Source organism: Podarcis vaucheri (genome assembly GCF_965113315.1).
Source record: "Podarcis vaucheri genome assembly, chromosome: 5".
In the NCBI taxonomy this organism is placed as follows: Eukaryota; Metazoa; Chordata; class Lepidosauria; order Squamata; family Lacertidae; genus Podarcis; species Podarcis vaucheri.
Window position 1 is genome coordinate 94,008,700 of NC_138763.1, and position 17,250 is coordinate 94,025,949.

The 17,250-nt window shown below is 47.7% G+C and overlaps 1 protein-coding gene across 1 annotated transcript in view; it reads left to right on the forward strand.

Moving 5' to 3' along the window:
* NAT8L (N-acetyltransferase 8 like) overlaps positions 1-17,250 on the forward strand; it is a 48,170-nt gene continuing 30,920 nt past the window's right edge. The window contains exons 1-2 of the mRNA XM_082223307.1: positions 1-857; positions 14,735-14,899. Of these exons, the coding sequence (XP_082079433.1) occupies positions 491-857; positions 14,735-14,899 (532 nt within the window). The 5' untranslated portion in view covers positions 1-490. The remainder of the gene's footprint in view (positions 858-14,734; positions 14,900-17,250) is intronic.

Sequence of the window (17,250 nt, forward strand, 5' to 3'; positions counted from 1 at the left end):
TCGCCTTCTTCTCCCCCAGCGAGGCGCCACATCTAACAGTTTGGCACAGGATTTCTGTAAGGCTCAGCAGGAAACTCGGAGCGCTGAAAGGTGACATCAAAGCCTGTAACGAAGCCTGTAGTAATTTGCCACCCAGAGCACCGGGAGAGGAGGCGTTTCCCCCGGCCCGCCACGCCCCCGGCCCCACCAGCCAGCGAACGCAACAACCAATGGAGAAAGGGCGCTAGGACCCGGGGGGGGGAAGGACCCCCTTGCAATCGGCAATCGGCTCTGCTGCATTATAAATACTTCTCCAAAATGCGGCGGAGCTCCTTTCTCCCTTCGCCACCGCCGCCTCCGCACCATTAAAAAAAAAAGCTGCAAGCGTAGAGCAGCTTCTTGGCAGGCAAGCTTCTCCCCCCCCTTTTTTCTCCCCCCTTTTCCTTTTCTCCCCCCCACCCCACCCGACATTTCCTAAGCCCCCCTTTCCCCCCCTCCTCGGCCGGTTTGCATGCATTGTCTGTCTCCCAAAATGGTTTGTGAGACTAAGATAGTGGCGGAAGATCATGACTCGATTTCAGGAGTCAAAAAGGAGAGCTTGCTCGTCTCCTCGTCCGCTCAGATGTGGCCTTCCTCTCGGGCCGGATCCGGGTCGCCCGCCGCCGGGCCGCAGCTGCAGCCGCAGCCTCCTCCGCCGAGCCCCGCGCCCGACGGCGAGGACCAGAAAAAGGGCGTCTGCATCAGGGAGTTTCACCCTTCCGAGCAGGAAGCGGTGCGCCGCATCTTCTACGAGGGCATCATGGAAAGGATCCCCAACACCGCCTTCCGAGGGCTCAAAGACCAGCCCTGGACGCAGATGGTCTACGGGACAATGGCCGGTAAGCGCGATCGCGGTTGCGGACACGGGGGTGGGAAAGAACCGGAAGCGATCGCCTTACCTCCCCCCCCTCCCCAACGCATCTCCCGGTGCATAGCAGGGAGGATCGGGGAGCCTGGATGCGCCTTCGCGGTACCGGCAGGAGGAGGCGGATGCTCCGTTCGCCGCAGCACCGACGGCGCGCCCGGCTGCATCTCCCTCGCCGAGCCGGAGCGCGCAGCAGACGCGCGCGAGAGAGGGAAGGGGGCCCTCTGCGGGCCGGAGATGGGGCGCCTTTCCGGGCCGGGTCAAGCCAAGCCGGCCTGATCGCCTCCAGATCGGGGGCTAGATTCCCCAGCGCCGCGCACGTTCCTGCTTGCGGGTGGGAGAAAAGAGAGCATCTCCTCCGCAAGCTCCCTCCTGCGGAAGCTGCGCGCCTCCCTCTTTCCTCCTTCGCCGGCGATTCGGAGTCACTCCGCATCAGTGGCGGGGCAAGGGAACATGGGCGAAGGGACCTTTGCGCGAGTTTCCTGCGGCTCGGCGCAGAACTCGGATTTCGCAAGTCCTTGCACCTTTAGCCCTCGCGGGGCCGCGTTCACACGTGACGCGCACCAGGCGAGCGTTTGCCACTTTCCTACCGCCGGAAAGCCCAGCGAGCCTGCCTCGCTGCGCTTGGGGAAAGGGGGCAGCATGTCTGAAAAGCAGAGCAGCTGCCGGCCAAAAGAAGCCGCCTTGTGTCTAGGAGTCTCGCATTTCCCAGGGACGTGGCTGCAGGCTGCAGAGACGCGCAGACAGGGTCAGCCAAGCGGGGACTGTCGCAGGTTTCGCTTCGCGGAGGTGCAAAGTTGGCAAGCGGCCTCCGGGGAAGGAAGCTCCTGCAGCCAAGAGCATGCAACTACTGCGGCCCCGAGTTAGCTTTTGCAATCGGAGCCAAATCCATGCACATTCCATTCTGGCAGGTGTTCTCAAACCGCTACATGCTCTGTGCAGCACACGCATCTTGTGGCAGAGCGGGGAGCTCTTTGGCTGTGCATGCCTCCTTTACATGTGCTCTGTGCATGCCTCATATGGCAGGCGCCTCCCCCAGCTGGTGCAAGAGCTCAGAGAGAGGTGCTTTTTCAGCACAGACCTGAGAGGACACGCTACCAGCCCCACCAGAATGCCTGGACCACAATATCTTGCCTGGCTAACTAGCCGTTATAAACGTCCATAGTGGTCACTCAAAGTGTTATATGAGGACCTTGTAAAGGCCAAATGCTTGCTAGTTAAACAGATCAACCGTGCCCTGTTAAAGCTTATGCACACAAACTGCAGCAAGCACTAATTATCGTTGACTATTCCAGACAGTTTATCCTCCCCTCCACGCCACCTGATTATGAGCAGCAAATGAGCTTGGCTTGCTCATTTCCTTAGAAAATCCAGCCTTGCACGTTATAATTTGCAGGAAAGATCTTGAGATCTTCATGGTCCCATCATTCTGTAGGGGCTTTGGCGCAGTTCTCTTCTCTCCCCCCCCCCCCAGTCGTCCAGAACTTACTGGTTGCATTTCAGTCTTTATTTTTGCCTCCGTTCTACCAGCAGACTTGCCTGCTTTTAATTTTAATAGACATATTTTATTTAAAGGAAAACTGGAGTTTGTAGCAAATGGCAAAACTGCTCTGAGGACTGGGGGGGGGGGGACAGGACAGAGGGAGAAAGAAGAATTTGTGATTGCACAGCTACCAGCCATTTGGCACTGACTTCTGTTTCAGATTGGCAGAAAAGGTTTTCTCTGACCAGGGAGGAGAGATAACATTTGACAACACTGTTGTGAGGGGGAATTTCGGAACGGATCTACCTTGGTGCATTCAATTCTGGGGGTGCAAAGACTTCAGATGCCTCTGATGACTGGGAAAGGATAAGTGTATTTGCATCCACCCTGAAACAAGTAAAAATGCCTCTCTCTCTCTGAATTACTCCCCAGCGCGTCAGTTCAGTTGTGGGTCAGGAAGATTGATTTCATCTCATCTCTCCATAAAGAATAGTGATAGTCTAATATTTTCATCCTGCTTGTCTGTAAAAATAAGAGGGAGCCTAGCGGATTTCACTTGGGAGAGAATAAATACCACAACCCAGAAGACTGCATTTTTCTCCCGCATTTGCCTTAATTTCATGAGTTCATATGGGAGTTTCTGGGCGACAACACCACCACATTTTATTTCAAAAACCCCCATATGAACCAACCGGGCCTCTGTGAGGCCATTTAAGGCTTTAAAGGTCAGCACCTGCACTCTAAATCAATGAAACAGACAACCAGCTCCAGTTACGCCCCGGCTGCTTCAGGAGTAGTGCAGTCCCGTTCAAAATAGGTTGAAAATCTTCGTACAAATTTCCAATAGTGCCTCCATCTTATATGGTTCAAGTTCCGTTTGTTTATCTCGCTCGTTCCTGAATTAACTGAGTGTCGCTTCTGTTGCCTCCACACAATAGAAGATTTAAAAAAAAAGCACACCTGAGAGGTGCCACAAACGTATGGTTCTTCAGCCCAAACTTTCGGATAACTTCTCCCACTGTTTCCATGTAGATGTTGAAAAGCAAGGGAGACGAGATGGAACCTTGTGGCAAGCTGGAAGCCATTGGCCATTGGGTGGAACATCAAGTCTCCCAGCACACCTTCTGGGATCAGCCTCGCAGGTACACTGCCAAACAGTGCCTCCTAATCTCATCCTTGCGAGGCATCCTAGAAGGATATCGTATGCATAGTCAGTAGTCACGAAAGGCACTGAACGCTCCAGGAGAATCCAACAGAGTCACATTTCTCTCCCCACGCTATTCTCCCAAGTGATTGTCTAAAAAAGTACCCTGACTAATTGAGCAACAATTAATTTCAAGTATTTTATTTAATGCAAGTATCTGCAAAAGTTCCCTTTTGAGGAAGTTCCCCCTTTCCTACAGAGGAGAAGACGCTTCTTCCAAAAGAATGCCTCCTACAATGACAGAACATAGGAAGCCTGTTTTTTGCTTCGGAACAATTCGCTTTTATTCGAGTGTCAAATTAGTCAAGTATTTAATCAGCTAAGATTTTGTTTGACTGAATGACGGATGTACTCGATTTCTTTCCAACCTCAGTTTAATATGCTGTTTTAGTGTGGTAATCCTGTTACATGGAAGTAAGCCACTCTGAGTTAAACAACATTTGGACTTACTTCCAAGTAGATGTAAACAGGATTGTCCCATAATGAACATGAAATGCATTGTGCATGTATAAACTTAGTGAGAAAATCATAATGTGTGAGGGTTTTTTGTTTTTTAAAGTATAAACGCTGTGTTTTATTCAAGCAATGATTACAAATATGCCCAGTATTAGAGATGAAGGTGCAAGTACCCAAATAGGTAAAGGTAAAAGGACCCCTGAAAATGACCCCAGTCATGAACGACTCTGGGGTTGCGGTGCTCATCTCGTTTTATTGGCCGACGGAGCCAGCGTACAGCTTCCAGGTCATGTGGCCAGCATGACTAAGCCGCTTCTGGCGAACCAGAGCAGCGCACGGAAACGCTGTTTACCTTTCCGCTGGAGTGGTACCTATTTATCTACTTGCACTTTGACGTGCTTTCAAACTGCTAGGTGGGCAGGAGCAGGCACCGAGCAACGGGAGCTCACCCCGTCGCAAGGATTCAAACCGCCGACCTTCTGATTGGCAAGCCGAAGAGGCTCAGTGGTTTAGACCACAGTGCCACCCTAGTCCACCCAAATAGATAACTGGGGCTAAACTGTACACAGAACTAATTGTAGGCCGGAATCGAAAGAGTTAAATTTATACGATAATGCCGAGGTTGCTCCTAAGGGCCTAACTATACTTGACACTAATTTCATTGCTTGCAGTCTGTTTTTCTTTATTTAATTACAAGCATAGCCTACCCACCCCTTCCCCATTTGATAGGCTTAGGGGAAGTTTCCCATTGGCCCCTAAGACTTGCTGCATGCAAGCAGGTGCGCTCTTCAAGATCCTGGCAAGGGAGAGGAAGGTTCAGGTTTCCTTCCGTATACACTACCAAGAGTAATCACGGGGGAGGAAGTAATAAATAATAGTGATATGTCATCATAATCAAGCAACATATAATTAGCATCTCTTGGAAGTTAAGACCTAAAGCCCCATTGCTTTATATATCTTGGCTAGCTTTAGATGCAAAGGGTTGTGTATGTGGGAGAGAGGGAGGTGGACAAATGTATGGAAAAGTGAGCTATTAATGGATACTAGGCGCAGGGGCTGTTTGCTCCCTCCCAAGTTCAGAGGCAGTGTGCCTTTGAATGTCAGTTGCCAGGGAACAAAGCAGAAAGTGCATTGCATTCACATCCTCATCTGGAGAACTCTGGTTACAAACAAACAGGAGTTTGAACTTGGTAGGCTTAATCCAACAAGGCTCATCTTTATATTCTTTAAGTTCTGCGTTTTAACGAGCAGATCTCTTCTCATGTCTACTTTAGCCCTTGTCTTTTCTAGCTGGGAAAGCAGGTAAAGGTAAAGGTCCAGTCGTGGCGGACTCTGGGGTTGTGGCGCTCGTCTCGCTTTACTGGCCGAGGGAGCTGGCATACAGCTTCCAGGTCATACGGCCAGCATGACTAAGCCGCTTTTGGCGAACCAGAGCAGCGCACGGAAACGCCGTTTACCTTCCCACCGGAGCGGTACCTATTTATCTACTTGCACTGGTGTGCTTTCGAACTGCTAGGTTGGCAGGAGCAGGGACCGAGCAACGGGAGCTCACCCCGTCATGGGGATTCGAACCGCCGACCTTCTGATCAGCAAGTCCTAGGCTCTGTGGTTTAACCCACAGCGCCACCTGTGTCGGGAAAGCAGGTATAAAATGAAAATTGAAAATAGGAACTATCAACACGGTGGTTAGCAAGCCATGGGCTGTGAAACGGTATGAAGTTTGAGCCCTGGTCCGATACCATGCAGAGGCAGAGGAAAATTGTATTTTTAATTGAAGGAGTTGTCCAGGTTGTGCCAGAAAGCTAGACCAGGTTCATCAAGTCCACGGACCACTTTCCCTCCCCGCTGAGGCACGTGGGAACAAAATCTGCTTCTAGACGTGGTTTTGAATTTATTGCCAGCTACTGTGAGGTGTTTTAATTACTCCTTCCTCTTGGGTATCAATGCTCAGGGAGAGAGAGAAGAATCTTTGAAGTGACTGGTGGTGCCATTGCAGAAGGTTTGACTCTTGGGTTCTTCTAGATGAGCCATGAGTTGTAGCTACCCAGCTCTAGGCATTCCTGAATGAATCTGGTTGTCTAGACGCCAATCCAGCAATAGAATCAGAACCTGTTTTGAAGAAGGTTATAATAATAATAATAATTTATTATTTATACCCCGCCCATCTGGCTGAGTTTCCCCAGCCACTCTGGGCGGCTTCCAATCAAGTGTTAAAAACAATATATTATTAAATATTAAAAACTACCCTAAACAGGGCTGCCTCCAGATCTCTTTTAAAAAGAAGATAGCTGCTTATTTCCTTCACATCTGAAGGGAGGGTGTTCCACAGGGCGGGCGCCACCACCGAGAAGGCCCTCTGTCTGGTTCCCTGCAACCTCACTTCTCGCAATGAGGGAACCGCCAGAAGGCCCTCGGCGCTGGATCTCACTGTCTGGGCTGGATGATGGGGGTGGAGATGCTCCTTCAGGTATACAGGACCGAGGCCGTTTGGGGCTTTAAAGGTCAACACCAGCACTTTGAATTGTGCTCGGAAATGAACTGGGAGCCAATGCAGATCTCTCAGGACCGGTGTTATGTGGTCCCGGCGGCCACTCCCAGTCACCAGTCTAGCTGCCACATTCTGGATTAATTGCAGTTTCCGGGTCACCTTCAAAGGTAGCTCCATGTAGAGCGCATTGCAGTAGTCCAAGCAGGAGATAACTAGAGCATGCACCACTCTGGCGAGACAGTCCGTGGGCAGGTAGGGTCTCAGCCTGAGGACCAGATGGAGCTGGCAGACAGCCGCCCTGGACACAGAATTGACCTGTGCCTCCATGGACAGCTGTGAGTCCAAAATGACTCCCAGGCTGCGCACCTGTTACCCCATTCAGGATCAGGGAGTCCTCCACACCCACCCGCCCCCTGTCCTCCCCAAACAGTACTTCTGTCTTGTCAGGATTCAACCTCAATCTGTTTCAAAGGTTGCACTACCATTGAAAAACCAGGTTCCCAATGTTCTGTATCTGACTTTATTCCTGGATTCTCAGGTGGCAGCTGTGACCAGGAGTGTTTCTGCACAGTTTGACCAACTGTGCCCGTTTCTAGGGATGGCAGACTTGGCCGCAGTCAGACAGCCTGGACCACTGTAACTTGGTCTCCTTTGTCAGAAACTGCTGCTAGGACAAAATGCTATTGCTGGACAATTGATTGGTGCTGTTTTTTTGGTGTGTGTGGCAGATACTGCTGTTATCCTACCGCTTGCCTACCACTTTTGTGGTGGCAGGTATTGATGTGATCCCACCGCTACCACCACTTTTGTGACGATCACACAGGGTCCCTGGACGTTTGATGGTCTGTTGATCCCTGTGCCACCACTGCGATTGCTTTTTCCGCTGCCACCACCCCGTATCTCACGGGGACACACGGAGTCCAGACAGTTGTTAACATTAACAAATAATCAAGTTTATTTTTAAATGCAGGAACACGTTTATGGTTTCAGTTAATTTTTCTTGTCAGTTTCTTAATCTTAGTTTCATGACTGACCTATACGTTCCTAACAACTTCAAACTGATTATCCCAGCTATCTATCTCTGACTCCACCTAACAGTTCCTCTCACTCTCTCACAACACAACTCGATCAACCCACAGACCTATCCTCCCTCTTCCTTCTCCAACTCCCAACTCTCAACTGACTTCCACACAACTCCAACTCTAACTCTAACTCCTCCCCTTGGGTTCCCACTGGCCAATCACATCACACTCATTTAACCCTTTCCTTATGACCCACCTAGGAGGCAAATGCCACAGTTTTGCATCAATTGCACTGGCTGTTGGTCTGTTTGCAAATGAAATTCAAAATTGCCCCCCAAACTCCAAAGGAACCTTTAATGAAGCTGCCCATTCACTGAGGTCATCTGCAGAAGATGCCCAGATGGAAAGGAATAGGGCCTTCTCAGTGGTGGTGCCCAGCCTTTGGAACCCCCTTCCCCAGTATATCATACCCCCGCCATGGACATTCTGTAATATACTCAATATTATTTTATGTTAATAGGTTTTTTTGCCTGCTGACACCCTTTCAGTTGTTGTTGTTGTTGTTGTTGTGTGTGTTTGTTTTAAAACATGTTTGTTTATTTTCAAATATAGAAACACATGGGCACAAATGCAGATTAATACACTAAAGCAGACATTAAGTCAGAAGGGAAAAAAAGAAAACACCCAACATCTTTAATAGACAGTTCCATGTGGCTGACTGATCCTGAAGCTAGGAGGAATACTTTCTCTCATATATATATATATATATATATATATATATACACACACACACACACACACACACACACACACACACACAGTGGTACCTCGCAAGACGAATGCCTCGCAAGACAAAAAACTCGCTAGACGAAAGGGTTTTTTGTTTTTTGAGCTGCTTCGCAAGACGATTTTCCCTATGGGCTTGCTTCGCAAGACGGAAACGTCTTGCAAGTTTGTTTCCTTTTTCTTAACACCATTAATACAGTTGCGACTTGACTTCGAGGAGCAACTCATAGAACGCGGTGTGGTAGCCTTTTTTGAGGTTTTTAAAGACTTTGGTGATTTTTGAAGCTTTTCCAAAACTTTCCCGACACCGTGCTTCGCAAGACGAAAAAAATCGCAAGACGACAAAACTCGCGGAACGAATTAATTTCGTCTTGCGAGGCACCACTGTATAAAGGCTGAGGTTATTTTTGTAAGGGTGTTGCTATTTGCTACTCCATCAGTTATTAATTATGACTCACGCTTTTATATTTTTACACTTTTTTTAGCTGCTCTGGGTGGTTCAAATTCTAAATCAGAAAGGCTGCATTTAAGTTCTTTTAATAACAAATAATTAGATTTTTCAGAGGTGTTAGCTCTCCTTCCCAGTTTTACAGTTGACGTCAAACGGAGAGGGAAACATGTTGGAATAAATTAAGTGATCAGGATAGAATGGGAAGCTGAGCTGAGACAAACAAAATCAAATTAAACAGAGAAATACAAACTTCTGTGTTATGGCAAAGCAAAATAATTCAGTGCATGTGTATAGGATTGGGAGAGGACCTAGCTAGCTTCACAATAGTAAATTTGAACAGGATCTCAGGTTTGCAGCTGATCACAAGCTGAACATGAGTCAGCAGTGTGATGCGGCTGGGGGGGGGGCGGCGGAGGTTAATGCCATTTTAGGCTGTATTAATAGAACCAGGGTTTCCAAGACACACGAAACCATAGTTCCACTTTATTCCTCACTAGTCAGACCTCATTTTAATTGCTGTGCCCAATTCTGGGTGCTACACTCTAGGAAATGACCTTTGGATATCTAGAGAGCCAGAGATGTGCCTAAGGAGAGTGCAGAGAAACTGAATGAATTACAGTGGTACCTCGGGTTACATACGCTTCAGGTTACAGACTCCACTAACCCAGAAATAGTGCTTCAGCTTAAGAACTTTGCTTCAGGAAGAGAACAGATATCGTGCTCCGGCGGCTCGGCGGCAGCAGGGAGGCCCCATTAGCTAAAGTGGTGCTTCAGGTTAAGAACAGTTTCAGGTTAAGTACGGACCTCCGGAACGAATTAAGTACTTAACCGAGCTCGATGTGATCAGCCTATCAGACAAAATAAAAACCAACAAATCGCCAGGTCCAGATGACATACAGACATCCCTCAGATCATGAGCCAACAGTGTGATGCGGCAGCTAAAAAAGCCAATGCAATTCTGGGCTGCATCAATAGGAGTATAGCATCTAGATCAAGGGAAGTAATAGTGCCACTGTATTCTGCTCTGGTCAGACCTCACCTGGAGTACTGTGTCCAGTTCTGGGCACCACAGTTCAAGAAGGACACTAACAAACTGGAACGTGTCCAGAGGAGGGCAACCAAAATGGTCAAAGGCCTGGAAACGATGCCTTATGAGGAACGGCTAAGGGAGCTGGGCATGTTTAGCCTGGAGAAGAGGAGGTTAAGAGGTGATATGATAGCCATGTTCAAATATATAAAAGGATGTCACATAGAGGAGGGAGAAAGGTTGTTTTCTGCTGCTCCAGAGAAGCGGACACGGAGCAATGGATCCAAACTACAAGAAAGAAGATTCCACCTAAACATTAGGAAGAACTTCCTGACAGTAAGAGCTGTTTGACAGTGGAATTTGCTGCCAAGGAGTGTGGTGGAGTCTCCTACTTTGGAGGTCTTTAAGCAGAGGCTTGACAACCATATGTCAGGAGTGCTCTGATGGTGTTTCCTGCTTGGCAGGGGGTTGGACTCGATGGCCCTTGTGGTCTCTTCCAACTCTATGATTCTATGATTCTAAGATCAGCCCAAGAACTGGAAAGTAGCCATTGTCACACCGGTTTTCCCAAAGGGATCCAGGGGTGTGTGGAATCCTGGACGTTACAGACAGATTAACTTAGCATCCGTCCTGGGATAACTGGTGGAAAGTATTGTTAAAGATAAGACAGCCACACACTTTGCTGAACCAGAGTCAACGTGGTGGTTGCAGAGCGTGTTCTCCTTCATGGAGAGCATGTGTTGCGGTGGGGGCAAACCAGACATCCCTCTGTTGCTGGGCGGGTTAGTTTGGATGGCCACGAATCGTATTGGGCACCTCTTGGTCGTTAGGGAGAATTTGATGTTGCAATTTATGATTGACAGGCCAGTGGGCTATTTATTCCCTGCGCGCAGCGTTAAGCTGCCTCTTTTCGCTGCACACATCGGATCACCCACCCACCCCTCCCTATATTTAGGCCTGTTTGCATTGACCTTGCTATGCCTGTCATGGGGTCGTCTGCTTTGGGGCAGGGGCCCGGTAGGAATTTTGTCCATTTGGCTGATTAGGTTTTTGCCTACTGCGTAGCAAATTGTCGCAACTTGTAAGGTTGCGGTTAGGCATTGGTTAAATTTGGTTGGCGGAGGCTGTGCCTGCCCCTCCAATGCTGCTGCTGCTGCTGCAAACGTATTCCGTTAAAGCAGTGTTTCTCAACCTGTGGGTCCCCAGATGTTGTTGGACTACAACTCCCATCATTCCTAGCCAGCATGACCAGTGGTCAGGGATGATGGGAGTTGTAGTCCAACAACATCTGGGGACCAACCGCTGCGTTAAAGGAATCCAGGGTCTGGCCATGCTCTTGTCCGAACCCCTGTCAAGGGGCTAGGGCCAGGCAAGAGCCCCTGGGAACATTTGGGGAGAGGTGAAAGCCTGGCGCCCAGCTCTATTATCTCCCCAAAAATGTTTACTCTTACTGACTTCCGCAGGCTTGCTTGTTCCTACCTCTGTGTGGGAACAGATAGTCGCAAACCAATGCCTAAGCAACCACTCACATTCTGTAATCAATAAAGTTGTGGCCCAAAATTATGCCAAAAACCCGAAACAAAAATTCTGTGTGAATTGCGTTTTATTTGTGGGTGGCTTGGGGACCTCAACACGCAAGGGCCAGTCCGGTTTCAAAAACCTATAAGAGTTCTTGGAGAGTGTCCACAAGCCGATAGCTAGAGATGATCCAGTTGTCGGTGGAACTCAGATGGAAGGTGAGTTCCTTGGATGTATTTGAAGCAGAGTTTGGATGGTCACCTGTCATGGATGCTTTAGCTCAGTGTTCCCCAACCCCCGGGCCGCGGCCCGGTGCCGGTCCATGGATCAATCTGCACCGGGCCGCCCGAGGAACTTCAAATCATTTCACTGTGACGGGCGGCCGAGGCGCAGAGATTTGCGCCCTCTCAAGCCCGCCCATTGTGTGACAATAGCGAATGAAAATCCGCTATTGTTACACTGATGCTCCTCCTGGCCAATCAGGGAGCGGGTCCTCCTGGCCAATCAGGGAGGCAAACCTCACGCCATTGGCCGAGGAGGAGGCGCCACAGGAGGACTGAGGACTCAAGGTCGGAGACGCGGGGACCGAAGAGAAGCTGCCGTGAGGTAAGTGCACGGGGGGGGGGGGGGACTCAGCTCAAAACAAGCGGGCCACGGGAAAATTATCAAACATTTACCGGTCCGCGGCGATAAAAAGGTTGGGGAGCACTGCTTTAGCTGACATTCCTACATTGCAGGGCGTTGGACGAGATCACGCTTGTGATCTCTTGCAACTCTACAATTCAATGATTTTAGAACACTATGGACTTAAGGCTTTCAAAAAGCTTTGAACAAGGTACAGTGGTACCTGGGGTTATAGACGCTTCAGGTTACAGACTCTGCTAACCCAGAAATAGTACCTCGGGTTAAGAACTTTGCTTCAGGATGAGAACAGAAATCGTGTGGCGGCGGCAGCGGGAGGCGCCATTCGCTAAAGTGGTGCTTCAGGTTAAGAACGGAGCTCCAGAACGAATTAAGTTCTTAACCTGAGATACCACTGTACCTTAGCAGTCAAGGAATAAGAGGAAAGTTCTTTTTGTGGATCAGGAATTGGTTACGTTGCAGGAAGCGAAGACTAATGGACAGTTAGTTCTCTGAATGGAAAGTTGTCAAAGTAGAATCTCCCAAGGATTGGTATATGTCAGGGGTCAGCAAACGTTTTCAGCAGGGGGCCGGTCCACTGTGCCTCAGACCCTGTGGGGGGCCAACTATATTTTGAAGAAGAAGAAGAAAAAAGAACGAATTCCTATACTCCACAAGTAATCCAGAGATGCATTTTAAATAAAAGCACACATTCTACTCATGTAAAAACACGCTGATTCCCAGACCATCCACGGGCCGGATTGAGAAGGTGGTTGGGCCAGATCCGGCCCCTGGGCCTTAGTTTGCCTACCCTTGGTATATATGTGTCAGGTGGTGGTGTGGTTGCTCGAGAGCAAACAGGCAAGACTCCAACCTGTCTTTTCCAGTCTTTATTATCTGTACAAACTATTTACAATGCAGAGCGTCGCAAGTCCATGTCTGCTCAGTCGCTAGCAGAATCTGGGAGTGGGCGGTCCTTATACCTTCCCCAGCATAACAGTCGTGTGACCCCCATCCTTCTCCTCCTCTCTCTGCGCGCAAACCTACTGCGCCGCGTGGGTGCTGGCAAAGGGGGAGTTGCCTCCCCTCCCCTTTGCTCAGGCCCCGTGTTGAAGCTCTCCCTAGCATCTTCTAGTCCCTACGCCCCTTCCCCGCTGGAGGTGGGGCTTCCCTCCTCGCCAGAGGAAGAGCTGCTTCGCAAGATCTTCGGAGGCTCCCTGTAACACCACTGCCCTTCCGCCTCTCGCCTTTGAGCTGATGGCAGTTCCCTGACAATATGCTTTTTAACTTGCCCATGAATTATCTAGAGTTAGGAGTGAGCAGTGAGGTGGCCAAGTTTGCTGGTGCTGTGAAATATTTCGGGGGCGTTAAAACCAAAAGAGTTTGTGAAGATCTCTAAAGGGACCTCTTCATACGGAGGGAACGGGTGGCAAAACGACGAATGCAACTCAGTGTAAACAAGTGTAAAAGCAGGCCTGGTGGTGCCTAATACCATTATTTCACATGTGCAGTCATGTAACCTCTCAACTGACAGTGACTGGCCAGGAACGAGACCTTTGGGTTGTAGTGGATAGCTCCATGAATATGTCAACCCAGCTGTGAAAATGGCAGTTTAGCAGCGATGGGCAACCCTTTTTCCATTGAAAACCTCAGGGTTGAGGGGGGTCACATTCTGGCACAAACAGAGCCATTAATGGGTGGATCTGGAGATTAAAGTCCTTCCAGTAGCACCTTTGTTGTTGTTTAGTCGTTTAGTCGTGTCCGACTCTTCGTGATCCCATGGACCAGAGCATGCCAGGCACTCCTATCTTCCACTGCCTCCCGCAGTTTGGTCAAACTCATGCTGGTAGCTTCGAGAACACTGTCCATCCATCTTGTCCTCTGTCGTCCCCTTCTCCTTGTGCCCTCCATCTTTCCCAACATCAGGGTCTTTCCCAGGGAGTCTTCTCTTCTCATGAGGTGGCCAAAGTATTGGAGTCTCAGCTTCAGGATCTGTCCTTCCAGTGAGCACTCAGGGCTGATTTCCTTCAGAATGGAAAGGATTGATCTTGCAGTCAGTAGCATCTTAGGGACCAACTAAGTTTGTTGTTGGTATGAGCTTTTGTGCGCAAGCACACTTCAGATACCTCCGAAAGCTCATACCAGTAACAAACTTAGTTGCTACTGGAAGAACTTTTTATTTATTTTGTTTCGACTACGGCAGACCAACACAGCTACCTACCTGTAACTGGAGATTAAAGTGTTCAGGATTGACTAATCTGTCATAAAGTCCACCCCGCTTCAGTTTCCCCCATTGCTCCCAGTTTGCTCTCAGACCCTTAGGGGGAAAGTCTTTGCCACAAGCTATACAACCACATTTTTAAAAAAATAAATCCATGAATTAATTTTTATCCAGTTGTTCTGAAACTACATAGAAACGAGGGGTGGGGGGCTAGGTTAATCTAAAACAGAAGTGGAGGCTCCCAGATTCCTCCTTACAGCCATTCCGGGGTGGGGGGGGGGTGAGGAATGTGCAGTTTAAGGGAGAAAGCCTTGTTTTTATAACCATTGAACAGGCCTCTGTTTTGAGATCATGCATTTTAAAAAGTAATTGAAGCTAGAAGACTCTCTTAAGTGAACAAAGCAGCACATTTTTTTGAAATGTTTAAAAGGCCTGTTCTATAAGCAAAATGAAATACATTGCGCAAAGAATGTTTGCTGTATGATATCTGTGACTTTTGGGTTTGTGTTCCAAAATCAACACTGAATTCTCTTTTCTGACAGGTATCGTTTATTTCTCTTCCTTATCTCCATAGTAATGTGCTTTGTTGTGACCAAGTCCTTGCTGCTGACCTGCTGTTTGCCCTTCTTTCTAATGGGTATGAGGTACTACTTCAGTAGAAAAGTTATCCTCAGCTATCTGGAGTGCGCACTGAATACGGACATGTCTGATATTGAGCAATATTACATGAAATCGCCAGGTGAGTAATATGTCCATGGAAGGATCAGTAACTAAACATCTTTCATTGTGTCGTCATGACGGAGGGTTCTTTTAATTGCTAAGAATACGGCAATTTCTTCTAAAGAAGAAAAGTGTTTATATTTAAACAGGATTCCAAAAATCAGTGGAAACGTCTCATCTGTTTTTTATTTGCACTTGGGTTCAAATGGAAGTTTGAAACCTCCTTGGTTTGTGTTGTTGGAAAATATACATAGTTCTGTTTTATGGAACTTGAGTTTCCAGTGGCGTAGCGTGGGTTGTCAGCACCCGGGGCAAGGCAAGTAATTTGCGCCCCCTCTGCCCTAGGGGCAGAGAGCTGCGAGTGCGAGCGCCCCCCCCCCCGATGTTGTGCCCGGTGCGGCCGGCCCCCCCTGCAACCCCACGCTATGCCACTGCAAGTTTCTCTCTCCTTTCAAGTGATTTGTATGTCTTTCACAACAGTAGCGCACAAAGTCTTAAAGAAACTCTCAGGACACAGATCTATGGAAGAGCCACTCTGCGTTAGGCCTGGAAATTCCAGTAGTTCGTTCTTTTGTACATTATCTGTGTTCAGGTCAGCTCCTGCACATCTAAAAGGCATGCGAGCCAGACACAGGGAATATTTATCCATCTGTGGCGCTATTCTTTGGAAATTCCTCAACTGTAATTGGGACAGATTTGTGCAACGAGTGTTCAGCTCTCATTCATTGTGGGGATAAAGGACTCCTTTGAGAAACTTGCTAGAGTAAAACCAGCTGAGCGCTTGGTTTTAAAAACATTGCTCCTCTTTTGAGAGTGCCGAATTATTTTAAAAACTCTCTGCTATCTATTCCTATATCTACCGATATATACCCGCTTGTATTCAGTAAGCATACTGAGCCTCCCAGGTAATTCTTGTAACGCATTTATGTGCAGAGCTATACATTGGAACGGGGTTGCTATCAGCTCAAAGTCTAGTAATTTTGCTCAACCATGTTATGGATCAGGAATAAAAAAACCCTAACACTTGAATCTGTTTAATTAGTGACCAGCTATCAAAGCATGTTCAGTTTTTCACCCTGGAAACAGCACGGACACTATCATGCGCGGAATCTGGGGGCATATGAGTTTATTTCGCCACTAGTGAATGTTTTCAGCATTTAACTGTCATGAATTGCTGATGATTGTGAATTGCTTTGCTCCCACCGAAGAGGAAAGAGATTTTGCTCTAGGGAAGGACTGCAGTATGAATGGGGATCTTGTCTGGGAGATGATTTATTCCCCTAGACTACAAGGAAGGAGTGTGAATTTTTGTGGCGGGCTCTGGGTTTGATAACCATGATTGGTAGGAAGTTAGCATTACATCACCAGCAATGCAGCTTTTGCTTGGTCTACAGGAGTGGGATGTGGGAGAATAGTATTGTTAAGTTGCATTGTATTTAAGATATTTGAAAAAAATAAATAAAAATTATTGGGGGTGGGGAGAGGAGTCTGATGTCAGTGTAAATTCTAAACTGGAGGCAGTTTTGACACTTGTATGTATTGTAGGGTGGGTGGGTGTGTATAAAAATACACACACACACATATATGTAGGTATGTATTATTATTTTTTAATAAATGCTTGTTGTTCCTGGAAGTGTGACGTTAACATTGCTTAGGATATAAGCTCGCTTTATTTCAGTAGAAAGGAAAGCTTGGGTTTTGTTGGCTGCTGTTTTCACTTTTGGAGGATACTTTTAATTTGCTATACTTAATGTGTGAAGATTCTTATAGCATTGATTAGAATAATTCCCTGGAAAACAAATTTAATACTTCTGCTTTATCAGTACTGTATTCCCCCCGCCCACCCCCAACTTGAACTTGAATAAGGCAAAATATCTTCTGGCACAATGGACCAAATATTTTAATTTTTACCTGCATTTTTTAACGAAGAAAAACGTGCTGCTTGCTTTTATACTTCCTTGCATTTTTTGGGTTTCTTTACCCCTTACCCTTTATTGTATGGAGTCCCGCTTCTGGCGCAACTAAATAAATAATAAAATCAATTTATATTTTTTTTATTTGAAGGCATGTGGAGTATCAGTAAACTTGATCTGACAATTACTCATTAGCAAAATTAAGCCATAACATATTGCATCTGGTCGTTGCACCTTTAATCTGAGTCAGAAGACCTGGCTTTGACGGCTGGCTCCACCAAACATGATCCAAAGCAAATCTTCATGATTTACCACATGCTTGGGGGCTGGACACAAGGATGGCGCCACAGCAGCCTCCCCTGACTCCCTGCAACTTCTTTCCTTTTAACTTTTTACTATAGAGCAGATGTGTTGTTGTGATAGCTTCAGGCAGCCCCGCCCCCTCCAGATGATTCTG